General features: G+C 36.7%; 1 protein-coding gene across 7 annotated transcripts in view; it reads right to left on the bottom strand.

The window, feature by feature from the left end:
- FAF1 (Fas associated factor 1) overlaps nucleotides 1-21,117 on the bottom strand; it is a 473,410-nt gene that overhangs the window by 154,310 nt on the left and 297,983 nt on the right. For all 7 annotated transcript variants that reach the window (XM_070609689.1, XM_070609691.1, XM_070609693.1 and 4 more), the window contains one exon: nucleotides 5,857-5,952. In XM_070609689.1, the coding sequence (XP_070465790.1) occupies nucleotides 5,857-5,952 (96 nt within the window). The remainder of the gene's footprint in view (nucleotides 1-5,856; nucleotides 5,953-21,117) is intronic.

Genomic DNA, 21,117 nt, shown 5'->3' with positions numbered 1-21,117 from the left:
ACAGTACTGGAGGTTTTGGCCAGAGCAATTAGGGCAATTAGGCAAGAGAAAGGAACAAAAGGAATCCAAATAGGGAGTGAAGAAGTGAAACTCTCGCTATTTGCAGATGACATGATCTTGTATATAGAAAACCCAAAAAAATCCATTAGACAACTAATAGAAATAATTAACATCTACAGTAAAGTTGCAGGGTACAGACTCAATTTACAAAAATCAGTTGCTTTCCTATACTCCAATAACGAACTTACAGAAAGAGAACTCAAGAATATAATTCCAATTGCAATCGCAACTAAAAAAGTAAAGTACCTAGGAATAAATTTAACCAAGGAGGTGAAGGACTTATACGATGAAAACTCTAAGACATTACTGAGAGAAACTGATAACGACTTAAAGAGATGGAAAGAGATTCCTTGCTCATGGACTGGAAGAATAAACATAGCTAAAATGTCCATACTACCCAAAGCAATCTACAGATTCAATGCAATCCCTCTCAGAATTCCAATGATATTCTTCATGGAAACAGAGCAAAGAATACTAAAATTCATATGGGGCAATCAAAGACCCTGAATTACTAAGGCAATCCTGAGAAAAAAGAACAAAGCTGGAGGTATCACAATCCTTGACTTCAAAATGTACTACAAAGCCATAGTGACCAAAATGGCAATGGTACTCGTACAAAAACAGGCACACAGATCAATGGAACAGAACTGAGAGCCCAGAAATAAAACCACACATCTACAGTCAGCTAATCTTCGACAAAGGTGCCAAGAACATACAATGGAGAAAAGACACTCTCTTCAATAAATGGTGTTGGGAAAACTGGACAGCCACATGTAAAAGAATGAAGGTAAACCACTATCTCACACCATACACAAAAATAAACTCAAAATGGATCAAAGACTTGAAGATACGTCCTGAAACTATAAAACTCCTGGAAGATAATATTGGCAGTACACTCTTTGACATCGAACTAAAAAGGATCTTTTCAAATACTATGTCCTCTCAGACAAGGGAAACAAAAGAAAAAATAAACAAGTGGGAATTCATCAGACTAAAGAGCTTCTACAACGTAAAGAAACTAGGATCAAAACAGAGACAACCCACCAACTGGGAAAAAATATTTGCAAATCATATATCTGACAGGGGGTTAATCTCCATAATATATAAGGAACTCACACAAATGAACAATAAGAAAGCAAACAACCCGATCAAAAAGTGGGCAGAGGAGATGAACAGACATTTTTCCAAAGAAGATATACAGATGGCCAATAAACACATGAAAAGATGTTCAACACCACTAATCAGCAGGCAATGCAAATCACTTTACACCTCTGAAAATGGCTATAATCACTAAGACTAAAAATAACAAATGTTGGAGAGGGTGTGGAGAGAAGGGAACCCTCCTCACACACTGCTGGTGGGAATGCAAACTGGTACAACCACTATGGGAAACAGTATGGAGATTCCTCAAAAAACTAAAAACTGAACTACCATATGACCCAGCTATCCCACTACTGGGTATTTACCCAAACAATTTGAAATCAACAATCCAAAGTAACATATGCACCCCTATGTTCATTGCAGCGCTATTCACGATAGCCAAGACATGGAAGCAACCTAAGTGCCCAACAACGGATGAGTGGATAAAGAAGATGTGGGCTATATGTACAATGGAATACTACTCAGCCAGAAAAAAAGACAAATTCATCTCATTTGCAATGACATGGAAGGACCTAGAGAGAATTATGCTAAGCGAAATACGCCAGTCTGAGAAAGACAAACACCAGATGATTTCACCCATATGTGGAATATAAACAAGTACTGGGACAATGAAAACAGTTCAGTGGTTACCAGGGGAAGGGGGGTGGGGGGAGCACAGCAGGTGAAGGGGAGCACTTATGTGATGGCAGTCAAGAAACAATGTACAACTGAAATCTCACATTGATGTAAACTATTATGAACTCAATAAAAACAAATTGAAATACAGATTTTGGGCAATTATCTGAGTTCAATTTCGTTTTGTTAGGTACAAGCTCTCTTACAGAAAAACTTTGCTTTGTTCATGGCTATATCTCAAGCAACTGGACCAGACCAGGCATATAGAAGGTATGTAATACTGAATGAATCTTTTCTGTCATTGAAGCCAAAACCTAGGTATCACTCTTATCTCTTCCCTCTCTCTTTTCTCCCACATATCATATCAGTCACCAGTCCTACAGATTTTCCTTCCAAAATATTTCCTGAATTCATGTCCTTCTCTCTTTTTACTAATGATGTTCTAGTTCAGGATCTCATTATCTTTTCCTGTACTAGCATATATATCTGATTTCCCTGTCTCCAGTCTTACTTCCCTTTAGCTAGCCTCTTCACAGCAGCCAAAGTACTCTTCTCTAAAAACTCTATTTGGGGGTAAAAAAAATCATTCCCTCCTTAGAAGCCTTCTATAACTCCCCAGAGTTCAACTTCCCAATTTAACATGTAAGACCTACTCACCTTCGCCTCATCTCTTTTCTTTCTTTGTTTCCCACTTTCTTGTGCATGAACACCAAACTGCACTCATCTCTCCCTATATACTGTATCAGATCATGCTGTTCCTCTGAATGGAATATTATTTCCACATTTCTTCATTTAGCTGACTGTGACTCATTCTTTGTAATTCAACTTGGATGTCAACTCCTCTAGTCTTTCTTCTGCTTTTTAAAAGAATATTCATTCACAAATATTTATTCTCTGGTTGGTATGTGCCAGGCACTACACTAGTTGTTAGGGCTACAGAGGTGGACAATGCTTTTTGTCTGCAAATATCCTTTTAAAAATTTTTTTAAATGAATGCATTGTGGCCTTAACTTTCTTTCAAGGGACCCTATTTCATCTCAGGAACCCTGAGATTTATAGGAACACAGTTTCTTGTGTTTTTTTTTTTTTTGCAGGGGAAGGTTTGCCCTAAGCTAACATCTGCTGCCATTCTTCCTCCTTTTTTCCCCCAAAAGCCCCAGTACATAGTTGTGTATAGTTGTAAATTCTTCTGGTTCTTCTATGTGAGCCGCTGCCACAGCATGGCTACTGACGGAAGAGTGGTGTGGTTCTGTGCCTGGGAACCAAACCCAGGCTGCCGAAGCTGAGCATACTGAACTTTAACTGCTAGGTTATCAGGGCTGGCTCACAAACACTCTTGAAGGTTACACTCCCTGCCTTATTTGTGTTCCCCTAGTATCTTGTACTTGCCTCAATTTTCTCCTTAATTATACAATATGAAATTGTCAATTTATATTTATCTGACTAGCACATAGTGAGCATTCAATAGATGTTTCCTTAACTGAACTTATAACCTAATAATTTTAACATTAACTACATTTGAAATTTGTTTTTTGTTATTCTTGGGGTACCCCTCCTCCTTCTTCACTGTCAACTGAGGACTGGATAATTCCCAAGAAGCCTGCGTCCAGGAGGTCCCTACACTGTCCCACCCACCAGCTGGGAAGAGGATAGATAAGTACCTAGCTAGGTACCCAGAGATAATGGGAAGATCACTAAAAGGAGGCTCAGGAACAAGAGGAGGATGGGAAGGAAAGAGAAAATGTTGAATTATCATAAAGAAAATCTATTTGTAGAGCCAGAAGGAGGACGTAAAAAATAAAATTCCCCTAGCTAGAGAACACATAACTATAATCCATAAAATTCAAAACTTGAATTTAACTACTGGTTTCAATATTGTTTTCCTAACCTCAGGCTTAAGACAGTCAACTGCAAAATGGTAACTGTCTTGACATGCATGAAGTCACATAGGAGAAGGGTTAAAACCAGAAGAAAGAAGCAGAACCACTGGGTAGAAGCTAAAGGACACAGGTTCCAGTTTAATACAAGGAAGATATCAACAGACAGAGCTGCTTAACAATGAAACTGGTTGCCTCATGAGGACAGAACCCTGTCATTGGATATAAAATACAGGTATATTCTGAGGGGAGATTTGGAGTGAGCTCGTTCAGCATACAGACTGTGGTCCTAACGTTTGGAATCTAGAAGACATGACATAAATCTGTAAATGAATAAGGAATGAATGGACGGAAGAGCGGAAACCAAATAAAAAATCTCTTCCAGTTTTATAATTCTATGACAAGATAAAAACCAAGAGAGCTTCTTTCCCATTTCTTACCAGCCCCCTGGAGGAGGTATTTACAGTTTGCCAGGAAAGGAAAAATAATGGACTGAGGCCAGGTAATCAGATTTTAAGATATTCCCAAGGCTGTGGCTGTTTTAGTTTGGCAAAGCCTCCTGACCCCACTCTACCTTCTTCTCTAATTAACCTAAAGAGTGTACCAGCCCCACAAACACTACTCCTCGCTGTATGACACTAACTTCTTTCTGCTGAAGGGACCGCCCAAATAACACATATAATGGTGAGGGTGAGAGAAAGAAGGAAAGTGAAACAGGCATCTGTCACCTCTCAGAGCATAGAATAATTAATAATTTTGAGTGGAGTTAGTTGGCCACCTTTTAGTATTACTGGATTTATCCATTAAAGAGTTGAAGCATAATCTACTTTTAGCCATTAAAAATATACTCAAGCACTAGAAAGAAATTATTTCAATAAGTTATTTCTGGTAATTTCTGCCAAGCAGTGAAACTCAATATCATTTTTTCTTTCATGAGGATTAGTGAGATAAAGTGCTAGAAAAAATGGTGTGGGCTCTTTAAAGGAAATTAATATTTTTAGAGGCCCAAGAAAACAGTACAGTATTATTTGTAGCAGTGGAAAAACCTTCCTTCTTTGTGGATTTCTTAAAAATGTTAAAAATCAAAGTAGGAAATTATCATTTTCCGAGGATGATCACAGACTAGAACTTCACTTATGCAGTCCCATGTCCCTTTCACATATTTGATATAAATACATACTCAGGATGGCTGGAGACATCCTGCAGCAACTTCCAGAATGAGTGTCCAAAACATAGAGTCAATTTAAATAAAAATTTGCAATCATATTTTGAATAGAATGTAAGTGGAAAAGGTTTTACTGGACCAGCCCAAGCTTTCAATCACTTGGATCATGCTCTAGCCCGAAAATGCTGTTGTAAATATTCTCTGTGCTATTTAGTTATGACCTCTGTTGCATATACCTTTTAAGTCATGGTGATGACTCTTCCTAGCACACAGTAGGAACTTGATAAATACTTTTTAAGTAGATAAATTGTAACATCCAGGCTCTCTTTCCCATTCCCTTATAACCAAAGTCATAGTTATACAGAGTGCTATTTGTAGCCAGGGAAAAGATAATTGCCTTTTAACATCCTTCAGACCCACAAAGACACACAGAGGCACATCACATATACAAACATGTTCAATCTTATCTGCCCCCTTCTTTGTTTCTATAGCACCCTGTGTGCAGTGATCACTGCATTTATTACATTATGCCATTATTGTTAGTTTCCTAATCTATTACCTTTGACTTTGAGTACCTTGGTATAGGTACCTAGTATCAAGCACAATGCCTGGCTCACGCAAGGTGCTCCAACTCAATGAGTTAAAGGAACTTCACGATCAATCCTAATAAATATACTCAACTATACAGTTAGCAGCAAAGAAAATCCCTTTGTTAACCTGACAGTTCTAACTAAAAATGATTTCAACCAATCCACCCAAATTCTGTCTGCTGAAACATGAAACTTATAGAACAAGAAGGAGCACATTAGCAATAACCTTGCATGCAAAGTTTCTGTCTTCAAGAATTTACTGAGACTTTATTCACGCTACATTAACTTTATCTATTCATTGCTGTGGCAGATAAAAAAGGGACAGGAAGTGGGCAGGTGGGTGGAGGACAGGCCTTCTGTTCAGTGAAAAGCTGGCAAACAGGCTTACCTCTTCGGACTGCTCCCGGGTCTGTGCAGGTGAAGATCTTCTTCCCACTGTAAGTCGATGGCAGGGATAAGAGAGCCCTGATTCAGCTAGACACATCTGCAAAAAGATGAATCCATCACGTGTAAACAAAATGAGGCCACATTTCACAAAAGGATTCTACTTTTTGGATATTTTCTATTATTTTTGAAGCTAAATTAGAAAGCTCACTCCAGTAGCCTAGGCATTAAATTACCAGGAAGGCTTTGAGAATTTGAAATTTTTCCATATATGGGATATTACAATAGCCAAGGCCATTTTTCATTAGACAATAGACTGGGGCTCCAGGAAACTGTAGCAAGCCTAAAATAAAGCTAATCATATACATTCACCCCGTCCCCAGCGTGTCTGTTACTTTTCTGATTAGTATAATAATACTTCTGTTTCCTAATTCCCAGGGCAGTCTCTATAAATCTTTATTGGAGGGTACTTGGAAGAGTGTTTGCTGGATGCATTTAAAAATAAAGTTTCCACACATGGTAACAACGTCATTTATGCTTTAATGAAAATTAATCCACAGCTTCAGATGATTACTGCAGCTTATGAATCTGTAGTGGATGCAAAGCACCTAGCACAGTGCCTGGTACACATTCAGTTTACTGCTTTTATTACCGTTATGATCTAAAACACTACCCCAAAATCTGTCTAGTTTTGCCAAAATAATGAGAGCAACATACATTTGCTTTTACTGAAGTTCATAGTGGGTCAGATATTAAATAACTATTTTGAGGTTGAAATTAAATTTGGGCAAATATGAGCAAATATGAGTGCATGTCACTTTTGTCTAGATAAAAGAATTAAAAACAATATTAAACAGTCAAAAGAGGGTTTTTTGGTGTTCATGAAATGACACATACGTGTATGTAACGTAATGATATAAAGTGAAGTTTCCTTTATTATTAGAAATAAAATAGGGTATCCACTAGCACAATGAAAACATCCACTAGTGACTTTTGGAGAGGTGTGAATTAAACTGACAAATATCTCTAATTTCATTGGGACCAACCAAATACACAATAGTTTGGACATTACTACAACTCAAACATGGGTTATAATCAAACTAATTATCTGAAGACAAATTTTGGAATGGAATTTCAAACTGTGACACAATATCCAGGTATTTCTAATCATGTGAGGTGTGTGCTGTCATATAGATTATACTGATAAAAACCTCATGTTTGATTATTATTTTTCCTTTAGTCTGTTTAAAGCTTTTTGTTTGTTTTTGTATTGTACTTTACAAATGCTAGAAGACTTGATTAATAAAAAAATAAATAAAAGCAAAATTGCATCGATTTTGTCATTTCTATTCAATAATATTCATCAACATAATTGTCACAACTAGCTCAATTTATTTCATTTTAGTACAAACAAAAGCAAAGCTAAGCTGGATAAGAAGTATAGGCTAAATTTCAAGCCATGTTACCTCCACAATATTTTTCATTTGAAAAAAGTCCTCCTCCCCCACCCTGAAACCCTCTGGTAATGAAATAGTAATGATGGTAAATGTCACTGACAATCAGAAGCAATGTAGTGTAATAAAAAGAGACCTGAACCAAGAGCCAGAACAATCTTGATTCAAGTACTGTCTAGCCTCCTGATCTTAGAAAAGTCATTATCTATTCTAAGCCAGAGTTTCCTCATTGAATAACTGAAGTGAGTAAACTCTGCTCTAACTACCTCAATGGACTTCTGAAAGGGTTTAAATGTGATAAGGTAAGTAAAATCTGGCTTTGAAACGATACTGAAACAGGCATAAGAGCTCTTATCATTCCAATGATTATTATCTTTAGGACTGAGAGAAGAGAAATGTTATGATTAACTTCCACTGTGAGTACATTTGCATACAGCCCAGTCATGTGTATGTTAAAGGAGGGCATATTTTAGGAGAAGCTGAAGGAAAGTACTCACTAAAAGTACCTGATAATACAAATGGGCTAGCTCCTCCACGGGCTTGTCTCCACAGTTATCAACATTAACCTTCCCCATAGCTCCTAAAAATTCCTGAAGATAAGAAGAGAGTGGCTAGCACTTTCTGACCAAGTGGGCGTCTGCATCACCCTATTTCAGATCCTATTGGTCACAACGCACTGAGGAAATTAAAAGGTCAGGAATTTCTGAGTTACTATGTGCCCAGCACTGATTAAATATAAAGCATAGTGTCTGTCCTCAGGGAACATATATACCAACTGGCAGAGATGCATGTAAGAACACGTAGAGAAAAAAGAATACGAGTGAGTAAAGATGGGGTTACTTCTCCACCGGGTAGTCTCTGTAGGGCTGGGGACCTCTTGGAAGGGACAAAAATTACTCAGACAGTGATTTCAAGAAGTTAGGGCTAAAGTAAATGTTTGCTGGGGCTCGTAACCTAAATTTACATAAAAGATGTGAAGTCAAAAGGCTGAGGTTCCAGGCTAGCTAAATCACTCAATTGCCCAATGACTATGGGCAAAATCACTTAGAACTTCTCTACTTCAGTTTTCTGACTTACAAAATGGTGTAATACAATCTGTCCTTAATTTACAAAATAGGGTAATACAATCTGTTCTATCTCCCTTACAGAGTCGTTATGAAGATTCAATGAGATAATGTATGTCAAACCAAATTGCTATGTAATTGTAAAGGATTGATGCTATTATCATTGGGGTATTTATTTTGCAAGAAATTGGAAATAGAAAAAGGTTAGGACTGCAGTTTTGTTTGACTTTATAGCTGAAGAGGGTTACTTTTAAAAATTTAGATTTACGTACATTACATTAATTAATTAACCTATACGTAATGGTAATCTTTCAATCACAAGATTGTTTTAGCCCAATATAGTGAAGAACTGTGACTCATTTTCAAAATATCTTTCAAGGCTTTATTCGTTTTTTTCTTCTGGCCATGTTAGACTGCAATTCTCTGACTTACATCACAGATGCAGAGCTTCAAAACAGGTTCACAAATTCAAAATAAAGTTAAGTCAAGATTTCTTTTAGTATTTAATTCTATACACTTAAACAAACGCCACATATCTCAGGGTATAATCTTCTGGATGCTTAGGAATGAGGAGAGGTTTGTGGAAAAAATGGAATTTTCACGTCTAAAATTTCACTGGCTAATTGATCCTACAATTGATCATATTTTATATATATATAATTATATATAATATATACATAATGGGTAATGCTGTTGAATGGCACAGGATTTTGTTGTATACATTAAGACTTTATTTTTATGAGTAATTTTAGGTTTACAACAAAATTGAGAGGAAAGCACAGAGATTTCTCCTATACTCCCTGCGCCCCCATACGCATAATTTCTCCCATTATCAACATCACTCACCAGAATGGTGCATTTTTTACCAAGGATGAGCTTACACTGACACATTGTCATTACCCAAAGTCCACGGTTTACATTAGGGTTCATTCTTGGCGTTGTACCTTTTATGTGTTTGGTAAAAGGTATAATGACATTTATTCATCATTATAATATAATACAGAGTATTTTCACTGCCCTGAACATCCTCTGTGCTCTGCTTATTCATCTCACACCCCCTATCCCCCCACCCCTCTGGCAACCACTGATCTTTTTATTGTCTCCATAGTTTTGACTTTTCCAGAACGTCATCTAGTTGTAATCACACAATATATAGCCTTTCCAAATTGACTTCTTTCAATCAGTAACATGTATTTGAAGTTCATCTATGTCTTTTCATGGCTTGAAAGCTCATTTCCTTTCAGTGCTCAATGATATTCCATTGTCCGGATGTACACAGTTTATTTACCCATTCACCTACTGAAGGACATCTCGGTTGCTTCCAAGTTTTGGCAATTATGAATAAAGGTGCTATAAACATTTGGGTATAGGTTTTTGTGTGGACATAAGTTTTCAACTCCTTTGGGTAAATACCAAGGAATGCAACTGCTAGACCATATGGTAAGAGTATGTTTAGCTTTTTAAGAAACTGCCAAACTGTCTTCCAAAGTGGCTGTAGCATTTTGCATTCCCACCAGCAGCGAGTGAGAGTTCCTGTTGCTCCACATCTTTATCTTCTTGGCTTGTCTCCTGATTCTCTTGAAAGCAAGGACTTCTAAAGTCAGAGTGTTCTGAGTTCAAGCTCACTTCTGCTAGTCACTGTTCTATTATTTACTCAAATCAATACTTTTTATCTCAGACTTCAGTTTCTTCCACAAAATTGGATAATATTACCTTTCCTAACAGGCTTTCCATGAGGATGGCCTAAAGGTGAATACATTTGCCAAACAGTAGATATTCTATCAGTTAGTGAATACTCAAAGTCTAACTGAAGTATTTTCTTCTTATAAAAGGTATTTAGTACTTTTCTTTAGTAATTTCTTAGTATTTTTCGTAAGCCATGGGATTCCCAAAGTGTGGTCTATAGACATAGGGTTCTTGAGATCCTTTTAGGGGTTCCACAAGGCCAATATAATTTTCATAATAATACTTAGATGGTATTTGACCTTTTCATTTTGTTTTTACCCTGATGATAAATTTTGCAATCATCTAGCTTTTTAAAAATGGAAACTACTTCTTATATGATATTTTAACAATGTGGAGATCAAGGTACCCTTTTTGGAATAAGTACAGAAAGGCACCATTGACTTCATTAGGTACAAGTAGTAGGCTCTCCTTCTATGTTGGAAAATTTGAGGTGCGAAATAAGTGGAATGCGCCAAGTACATAATCCTCCTGCCTAGGAGGGCAGACCCAACAAAGCAATGGTGGGTGAAACTGTGGTACCTTATCACAAATTAAGGTAGTGGTACCTAACTGTGCTAAAGTCTCCAGTCATGTTCTCACGATAAAAATGCCAGTTTCACTTCAGAATGCCCCTACTGAGTCAGTAAAAATTACTACTTTTAATTAAATTTGACTCTTGAGTACCTGTCTTTTAATATTCTATGTGACAAATGGGAAGTATGCATTAAACACTCCTGCTGCACAGCAGAGTATGATGGTTGTGTTGAGAAGAAAGCACTTGGTTAATTGTCTGAGTTGTGTGCTGAACCAGGTACTTTTTTCATGGAACACTATTATTACTTAAACAACTGGCAGAGAAACTATGGTTATTCGGATTTAGGTATATATCAGGATTTTCCTCCAAAATGAATGAAGCAAGACTGTTACTTCAAGGAATAAGTCTGACAGTATTAAGTGCCAATGACAAAATTTGAATTTTCAAGTAAAAGTTAAAATTTTGGAAATCTACCAGTCATCATGAACTCAACAGCTTCCCAATGCTTAAAAACTTTTCTAACGAGATCAGTGGTGATATTAACAGATGTGATTTTTTGATATCATATAATAAAATCTGCCATCATTAGAAAATCTCCATAACTCAGAGAACCAATACTCTCCAAATGAACAATGAATGAAGGATGTTATAAAATTGTGCATGGGTAAAGGATCTAATCAAAGTATGAGAATCAGCAATGGATTTTGCTGTAACAAAGTACAAAAAGTACACTGACATGGCTCCAGATTCCACATTGAAACTAACCATTAGAAAACTATCACTTATCGAGTTCTGGTTTAGTATCAAAGAAGAATATCCACAATTATCTGAAAAGACCAAAATAGTCCTCCCTTTTCCAGCAACAGATCTGCGTGAGGTCAGATTTTCTTCATATACTTCAATCAAAACAATATATAACAACGGGCTGAATGCAGAAGATATGAGAATCCAGTTGTCTTCTATTAAGCCAGACATTCAGTAGATTTGCAAAAGTGTAAAACATCACTCTACTCAGTAATTTTATTTTTTGGAAAATACAATTAATCTTCATAACAAATGCTATTTATATAAACGTAATGAATTTATTATTATCTTAAAAAACACAATTTTTTCTCAATATTAATTTGAGTACAACAAATATCAATAGATATAATCCATACAATCAAAAGCTCTTTGGGGTCTCTGATGATTTTTTTAAAGAGCACAAAAGGATCCTGAGGCCAAAAAGTTGTGAAACACTGAACTATGCAATGTGTACAGGTGAAATTAATTTTCATAAATAATAATGGCAAGACTAAAAAGCACACTCTTTGGTGAAGGTTTAGAATCTTCTCAATGTTTCCCTTTATGTAATTAAGAAAGTATACAATGTTTTCCTTATAAACAAATTAAAATGAAATATTAAGACAATGTACAAAAGATAATTCCTGTAAATCATCATAAGTGATGACTGGCAATCTCTGACAAGTCATTAACAGAGAATTATTATTTTAGGCTTGGCTCTCAGGGTGTTTATATGGCCCTTCTTAATAACGCTTTCTTTAAAAATATGAATTAGGGGCTGGCCCCATGGCCGAGTGGTTAAGTTTGCGCACTCCACTGCAGGCGGCCCAGTGTTTCGTGGTTCGAATCCTGGGCGCGGACATGGCACCACTCATCAAGCCATGCTAAGGCAGCGTCCCACATGCCACAACTAGAAGGACCCACAACGAAGAATATACAACCATGTACTGGGGAGCTTTGGGGAGAAAAAGGAAAAGAAATAAAATCTTTTAAAAAAAAATATGAATTAGTTCTTGAAACTATTTTTTATTTTGTAGCCAAATTTTAGTGCTCTCCCAAACACACACTTGCAGCCTGCATACCTCCTCACTGTTAATGACAGAGACTGAGACATTTTAAGAGTAGTGGACTGGAATTTAGGAGAATGAGTTATGAGACTCTGAGTTAGTCATCAGGAGCCTTAATCTGTTTTGTAAGATGTGGGAGCAACCCACATTAATGACCTCTCAGATCCCTTCCAGCTCTAACGGACTGTGATCTTAATACATCACTAAGAAGATTCAGTTCTGTCACCTGCAGGATCCTTGTTCTGTATGTGATATACTCAGGAACACAACCTAACATTTCTGAAACTATAGCTTTACTATTTGTATCTTTTAAAATTCAGTTGGTAAAATACAATTTCTTGGTGTTTTAAAAAGAATATTAATATAAGAAAGAGTTTTTTAAAACCACATTTCAAGCTTGTCATCATCATGACAAGGTACCAGCATAATTAATTTCAGCCAGGTTTGGGAATGGTACTGGGCACCAACATTGAATATAATCATCACAATATAAAGAAGGTATACACACACACATCATTGATTATTGCTTAATTGAGGTATAAATGACCTTCAACAAGCTATACACATTTTTAAGTGTACAATTTGATAAGTTTTGAAATATGTATACAAATCCCCATGAAACCACTCAGTAGTTTTTAAAATATTTTAAAAATAACTGCTATTACTGAGAGTTTAATATGTATTGGCATCATACAAAGTGCTTTATATACATTACCCCACTTATCTCACAAATAACCCTGACAGATAGGTATTACTATAATCCCCATTTTTTAAAGAGGAGGATACTAAGGCTTAAATAGATTAAGAAGATTACCCAAGGTCACACACGTACCAAGTAGTGAGCTAAAATTCCAACTCCAGCAGTTTTATCTCAGAGCCATTTAAAAATAATTCAAACAACTATTAAGGCCCTACTATATGTTGTCTTAAGGTGTGATAAATAATTACTTTCTTTGGCTTAATTAAAACAGCTACTCCTGCATACCATCAATTTGTCAGGCACTACATATTAAGTGTTTAACATAATATATGTCTATACATGACAATCCTGCAAACTAAAGATAATCATGATTGCACAGATCACTAAACAACCTTAGAGAGGTAGAACAACTTGTCTAAGATCAATCAACTACTAAGTGGCAAACCAGATTTGACTCCAAAAGACACGGAGTTTTCAACTAGATCACATTTCTGACTGATAAAAAGCTTTTTATGAGTAAGGAGCCCTGAAGATGACTGCTGGATCACCCCTTTAAAATTTTCAATGCTCACTGTTCAGCTAGACCGATTATTAAGGTAGTTTTAAGTCAAACCAAATCATGAGGCTGAAGTTTAATTTACTGCCAACTGCAGTGCAAATCAAAAAAGCTTATTTATTCACAATGCAAATTTTTTTTTTTTAAATCACTTATGTGGTAGAAAAGGCACAGAGCTTTAATTTGTGGCAGGTTGAAGCAAGCTTATTAAGAATGTTAGTTACCAAGTGCACATTCACTTGTCTGGACTAGCCCACTGCCACATTCTTGTAACAGGGTTAAACAGCAGTTTAGTCACCTCATAAAAAAGCACACTGTTAAAAGGGAAGTGACTAACAATAATCTGGAACCAATGGAATATTATAAGAGATGTGCAGGTCAACATCAATTATCTACAAAACTCCTGTGTTAACAGTTCAAAAACTGTCTTCTCCACCTGGCCTTGCTGTGTTACAGTCCTCAATTGATTTGGCAAGTTGGTATGGTTTAGTGAAATAAACATCAACAGTAACAAATTCTTAGGCTTTTTGCTATGTACATAAACAAGAATGTTATCACGCAAGCAAGCAGAGCTGGAAGAAACAAGGATGCCTGCTATACATGGCTTCATTTTAGACTCATAAGATATTACAGTTGGAAGAGTCTTTAGAATTCATTAGTTGCTGGTATCTGCTGGTACAAATTTTAAGCCAGGAGACCACAGATCTTGAAGCCTTAGCTGGGTTTAAGTGCTGCTGCCATACCCTCCCCCTCAAGCACCACCTGCTCCATTCCAAGCTAGTAATGAGAATCTCCAGAGAGAAGCTTGTCAGCAGCCTAGTCTTAAACTTCTATCGGTAGCCCCATCATTCCCAACAGATTTCACATGAAAGACAGTTTCTCCTCACAAGAAGACCTAGTTTAATCCTCCCATTTAACAGGGGGAGAAACTGAGATGTAGAGAGGTAAAGTTGCTTGTCCCAGGTCACACATCTGCTTAATGATAACACAAGCATGTTCCCTTAACTCTTAAGCTAGGTCTTTATACTAAATAACCTTATCTATGTTCTTCTTATACTAAATAACCTTATCTATGTTCTTGCAGCTATGTGATAGCTGCAAAATACTAGTAACTATCTTGGTTTAATTATCTCAAATTTCTAAAAAGAAAATTTGGGGAAATAAATATCAAAATAATTTAAAATGCTCTTGACCTGTTTTTTCTGTTTGTTTTGTTTCTTTTAACCTGCTGGAATTCTTGAAAACAAAGAGAATCACCTGATGCTACTTTTCCGTATTATAATTACCCACCTTCATGCTTCCCTGCACTGGTCCAACATTATCTTAAGTTCTTTCTATCAAAAAAAGGTTGCTCATGCAGAATTTTTTGTTTTTTAACCTTCCATTGCAGCCCAGCTCCTAAAACCAGATTATACCATAAGGAGATAAAGAGTTGCCCACTGCAACAAAATTGGCAAAATTTCTAAACAGATGTACTTTTATAAACTAAATATATAGACGATAATAACATTCTTGGATTTTATTATTTATTGATTCTAGTGAGTGCACTAGAAAAGCTTCTGAAGTACTTCAGAATACTAGAGTACTTTTTTTAGAGCATAAGTTATATAAGAAATATAGCCCTATTACAGCAGTCTAACGCTGCCCAGTGGCAGTCTCTAACATCTATTTAGTGAGAATGGTTAGGTTTAACCTGTGTAAAGATACTAGCTCAGGAAGGCAAACAAGTTGTTATTTGCAAGGCAACTTTCAACCAAAGAAGCTATTTCAATCGAATCAAGAATTCTGTTTTAAAGTCAAATCTTTTGCACAGAGGCCAATAATCCATGCTGTGAATTAAAATGGCACTTGTTTCTCAGTTTCTGTCTCTACTGCTTTGTCATTTAATTGCTTATGAGCACCCTCTGGCGGAGGGCAGAAGAGGGAATGAATATATTAAGTATATTGCTTCTAATCCACTGACTGGTGAGGAGGAAAAAGTAATCTTAAATATGCGCAGATTTTTCTTGACCTTGCCCTTCTTCTCCATAATTACTTCATAATTTAGAGATAGTTGCTTAGTAAGTTATATTAACCATATAGTTACCGAGAGTCTAAAACTTAATCATTCAATAAACATTTAAGTTTCTATTGTATGTCAGGCACTTAGAGGGAGATAACCTGGCCTTGGATCTTGGTTTTGATATTTAATGTCATTTCTCAAGGAAATTGCTTGACCTCATAAAGACCTCAGTTGCCTCATCTGAGAAACTGGAATAATATCTTTGTTGACAGCATTAAAAAGATAAGTGAAAAAGTGCCTAGTATAGTGGACTTAATTAATTTTGCAACTTTGAAAAAAAGCAAAAACCACACAACACTTCATATCTTTGGCTCTTTATCAGAAGGAAGGATTATCACATATGTGTTTTCAGATGCAATGCCTAAATTACTGTCTTTAAGAATTTAAGCCTAGATGACGGTATTGGTATTGGTTAAGTGTTTATTGGTATAAGTTAGGTGTTTTATAACACCTTATGTCAACTACATTTAACTTAATTAGTATGTGTTCTGAAACATACATAGAACAACCAAATACATTACTTAATCTTTTCCACACCAAAGATATCCAGAAAATGTTGACCAATGTTTAGTAAAATATTTTCTTCCTAGGTGAACAAAGTAAGTTTATTTAGCAGGTTTCTTATCTCTTCTCAAGAGTTTGTATGACATTCTTCTAAGTGCCACCCAGTGAAGAGTTTAGATATATTTTGGCTCTGAGTGCATCTAAGAGCCCAACTTTGACATTCACTATCTGCTTATGACTGAGATTTTTTTTTTTTTTTTTTTTTTTAAAGATTTTATTTTTTCCTTTTTCTCCCCAAAGCCCCCCGGTACATAGTTGTGTATTCTTCGTTGTGGGTTCCTCTAGTTGTGGCATGTGGGACGCTGCCTCAGCGTGGTCTGACGAGCAGTGCCATGTCCGCGCCCAGGATTCGAACCGACGAAACACTGGGCCGCCTGCAGCGGAGCGCGCGAACTTAACCACTCGGCCACGGGGCCAGCCCCTTATGACTGAGATTTTTAAAAGGGTATATTACAAGTGATATCCAAAAGTGGAACTTGCTACAGGTTTCCCATTTAATTCCTATGAGATGAACTTAACCAAGATTGAGAGAGAGGAAAATAGGTTATTGGGGGCACAAGAAAGGGGTATTCCTACCTGCTGCAGTGACTGTGGGGGACCAGTTAAGTCTACTGAGAATTTTCAGCTTAAATACATTTAACCAGACTATAAACTACTTTTCTTTTGTCACCACCATTAAAGCAAAGCAGGTACTGTTCTTTTATGTCTTAGGCTGCATGGTGCTCTTTTATGACTTTCTCCCATCAACACTGCTTGTGATATGATTCCATGTGTATAAAAATATTGATAGGCTAATACATGGAAAGAACACTGTACATAGAGAAAAGGACCTGGATTAAAATCCGAAATCTGCCTCTTATTCATTGTGTGACCCTGATCAACTCTCGTCTCTCGGTTTTATCACTTGTAAAACGAAAAAAAAAACTGGGCTAGGTGATTTCCAAGTTCTTCTCTTTCACTCTGAACAAATTTTTCAAGGCCACACCTGGCTCACATTTCTCGCTATTATTCCCAACTACTTGTGTATACTGTATACAGGCTTCTTTGCTCATTGATCCAAAAATATGCCTCGCACTTGCCTACTCCTAGGTTCTTCCTCCTGCTGTTACTCTTGCCTTGGTTTCCCTCCCCATTCTTTCCCATCTGCCCACTTCATAGGTATGTTAGGATCATAAGAGAAAAGTAAGTGAAAGCATTTCTTCAAAACTCAGCTTGATCTCCCCCTGAAAGCCTTCTACAAACTCCCTAACCTCAAAATTTTCTGTTTTCTAAAACATCTGGTATCTTTTTGTAGTCTATCATACCTAGTAACACTTGGAAAAGTCTCCTAGAAATAAACATCTTTTAGTAAACTAGTTCCTGAGGGGAGGACCAGAATCCCAGGTAGGAGCTGGGAAGAAAGAGGTAGTGGGGATTTTAGAGACAGAGGACTTTCATGGGTGAGTCAGGGTCGGGGTTAAGTGACTAAAGCCTGGCCCAGGAACTGGACCCAATTGAGGGGAAAGCCAAATACCTAGGGATCAAAACTCTGTCATCCTACATTTGTGGAAGTCTGCCCAAGCCACAACCCTGTATGACATTTCTGTCACTGGGGAAGAGATAGTCCCAAGAAAGGCAGTGACACTGCTTCAACAGGTACAATGGATCAGCAGACCTGCTGTTGTAGAAGGCGAAGGGGAGAGGGAGTGTCCCATCGAATAAAGAAGGAATCTCACCCCGATGTCACCTGGATCATTTGCACCTGTGACAGGGAAGTCTCTGGAAAAACATGTGTCACAGTAAGGCAATTTCTTTGGTAATCAGGGGTAACTATACTTCCTTGGAGAGCTAAATAAGCAGAGTGATTATCAACTCAGACTTCAAAGACATACTGCCAGTGTTTGAAATCCCAGCACTGCCAGCTAATAGCAGTATGACTTCGGACTACTCTCTTATCTTCTCAGTACCTCAATTCCCTCCTCTGTAAAGTTTCTAAGTCAAAAGATTGTTGTGAGGGTTTCAGAGTTTATATATACGTGCGTGTGTGTGTGTGTGGTTGTAGGGATTTTGCTACGTAACTCTGGGGAACAGACAAATAAATAGTACTAAACTTGTTTTAAGTAGAGTGCAAAATAGTTTTATTCGTTCACTTAACTAACCTTTACTGAGCATCTACTTTGCGCTGAGAACTCAGCTGAATGCTAGGGATATAGCCAATGGTGAACAGTTTCTGATTTGATGAAGTTAACAGTTTTCTAAGATATAGGCTTGTGAATGAAGTGTAGACGATGTTAGTTCTATTTTACTGTGCTACACCTAAACCTTGTTACCCGCTTAGTGAGAATGCACCTGGCATAGTTGGCCACAGTCCCATTCCACAAAATAGAAGGGTCACATTTTCACCCAAGATCGCAGAGCTAATAAATAGAACAGAGTCAGGATTAACATATATTGATTCTTAGTTTGTTTTGTTTTTTTAATGACATCCTTTCCACTTTAAATGTAAGCCAACCTGGCTAGCTTGCTAAGCCTCTGATTTATTGGGTACAGGAACATGGAAAAGTTGAATTATGAAAAAATTTTATGTCTCTAAATGTCATTAGAGTGCCTGAACCATAACTCTATTTTCAGACATAGAAAGGCAACAAAAGAAAGAGAGGGAGAAATTTATGTTGCAAAATCTCATCTGTTTTTTAGCACAGTAAGCTTCTATAGCCTGGAAATTTGTAAAGAAAAATTAGACTTTAACTTTTCTATACTTCTCAGGTAAGGCAAACATAGTCATTATGTCATTTGAATTATTTTGTAAGCAAATTAAAGTATACTTTATACAGTATATACAGACAGTATACTGCTGTCAAGGAGAATGACAATGGATGGTGCTAGGAGAACAGATCGGATCCTACTCCACTCAAGAAGTATAGTGTTTTTTTCTCCCTCTCCAAAAAGAGTATGCAGCAGTGCTGATATGAAGACTTGCAGTTCATTCAGCGCATTCACATATAGTATCCTATTTCATATGGGCCAGTCCAATACACTGAACACCTCCCAAAGTCAGCGAAAACCAAACTTCCAAGCATTTTTCTAATTGTGAACATGTCCTTTCCCAGAAAATGATAAAATTTTCCATTTACTACTTGAGATCTCACACCATAATGGCTTACCAAAACAAGAAGCATGGAAAAAAATTTTCTGTTACCAAAACTACTTAAACAAATACCAAAGAGAAACTATGTTAAAATAAAAACAAATGCATGCCTTCCAACAATTTCTATTTGATGATAATTGTTATTGCTGTTATTGTTTAATTAGGCTCTATGAAAACACCTCTTGAAAGGTATTCAGCGGTTTATGTTAAATGGGTGAAAAATCTATCTTGGGTGCAGTGTGTTCAGGTTATAAAAGCACCAGTGATTATTTTTTCTCCCCACAAAGTGTTGCTGAGATAATTACTGCTGACAGCTTTATTCAAGGTTCATTTCACTTTTTCTGCTATTTTTCTCTGGTTAGAAGTTCAACAGAGCCCATGGGAAGCCACACCCCTCACACCTGTTAGGCTTCTTCATGTTACGGAGGGCCAGTATGGACATGTCACTTCAAATTAGCATTGTACCAGGGCGCTAACTGTGACAATTACTTATCACAGGTTTAACTAAAAAAAAAAAAGTTTCTAATTCAACCACAAAAACTGTGTCACAGAATGTAATTTAAACCTGTAAAAGCAGGTTGCATAAAAAACATTCAGAGAACCACAGAAAAGGTTTTCAGGGTCGAGCTTTGTGCCACATCTAAATTATGCAGGAATAGTCTGCAACTGAACATTTTCCTTCAAATCCAAACAAAACCAAAAAGGCAAACGAGAAAGAGCCGACAATTATACTTTACCAGCAGGCAATGGTGATGAGCGGGCCTCACTAAGTTTTCGTCATGCTTCTCTCCCAAGCTTGAATATTTGATTCATTTTGTTAATTCTTTTGTGTCATATAACTAAATCAATAATGAAATTTCCAGCTAAAGCAGCTATTTCTAGATTTATTAAAGGAAAGGCATAGATTTATAGCTAGGCAGAAAGGAAGCATTCTCTCCTAATATTTATTCTTTTTTCCATTTGCAAACAAGAAAATTATCATTATAAAGGACACACATTAACACAAAAAGAAAAAGGAAAAACCTCACACTCTCACATGTATTTTAAGCTAGTTATTATAAGCCTCTCTGTTTCAAGTACAAAATAATTTCAGAATTATGCCACCTCTGAAAGACCTGGGATGGTTGGAGGTAGTTAATATGGACTGCTGTGAGGCTAATTGTGGATCTTGAGTTAATTACTCTCTCCTGATAGGGAATTTAAAAAATAAATAAAATGATCTTTTATTCCACTTTTACTTCAATTTGAACTCAAGGAAACACCAAATGATGATTGCTAAACTCTGGACACTTCACTATTTGCTGCTGTTATTTAGACAAAGATCTGCAAAGTCTGGGAAATAAATACGTCCACATGATAATCAATGCTAATGTGCACTAACAAAACAACAGTGAATGTTATCTGTATTTGCCACAACGTGCATGATTTGATTCACAAATACTCAGTGTCCATTACCTGGTCAGAGTTAAAAGGAGTTCAATGTTGTTTCTCTCTCTCTCAAAAACACACACACACACACATATCAGCAAACTGGCTGAAGGATGCAATGTAGGGCTTCTGGAGAATAGCTCTGAAACAAAATCTAGAAGTAGTAAACACACATGAAAAGCAAAGGACAAGATAATGAC

This window comes from Equus przewalskii, chromosome 2 (genome assembly GCF_037783145.1).
Source record: "Equus przewalskii isolate Varuska chromosome 2, EquPr2, whole genome shotgun sequence".
Lineage (NCBI taxonomy): Eukaryota > Metazoa > Chordata > Mammalia > Perissodactyla > Equidae > Equus > Equus przewalskii.
This window is presented reverse-complemented; position numbering and strand designations above follow the sequence as displayed.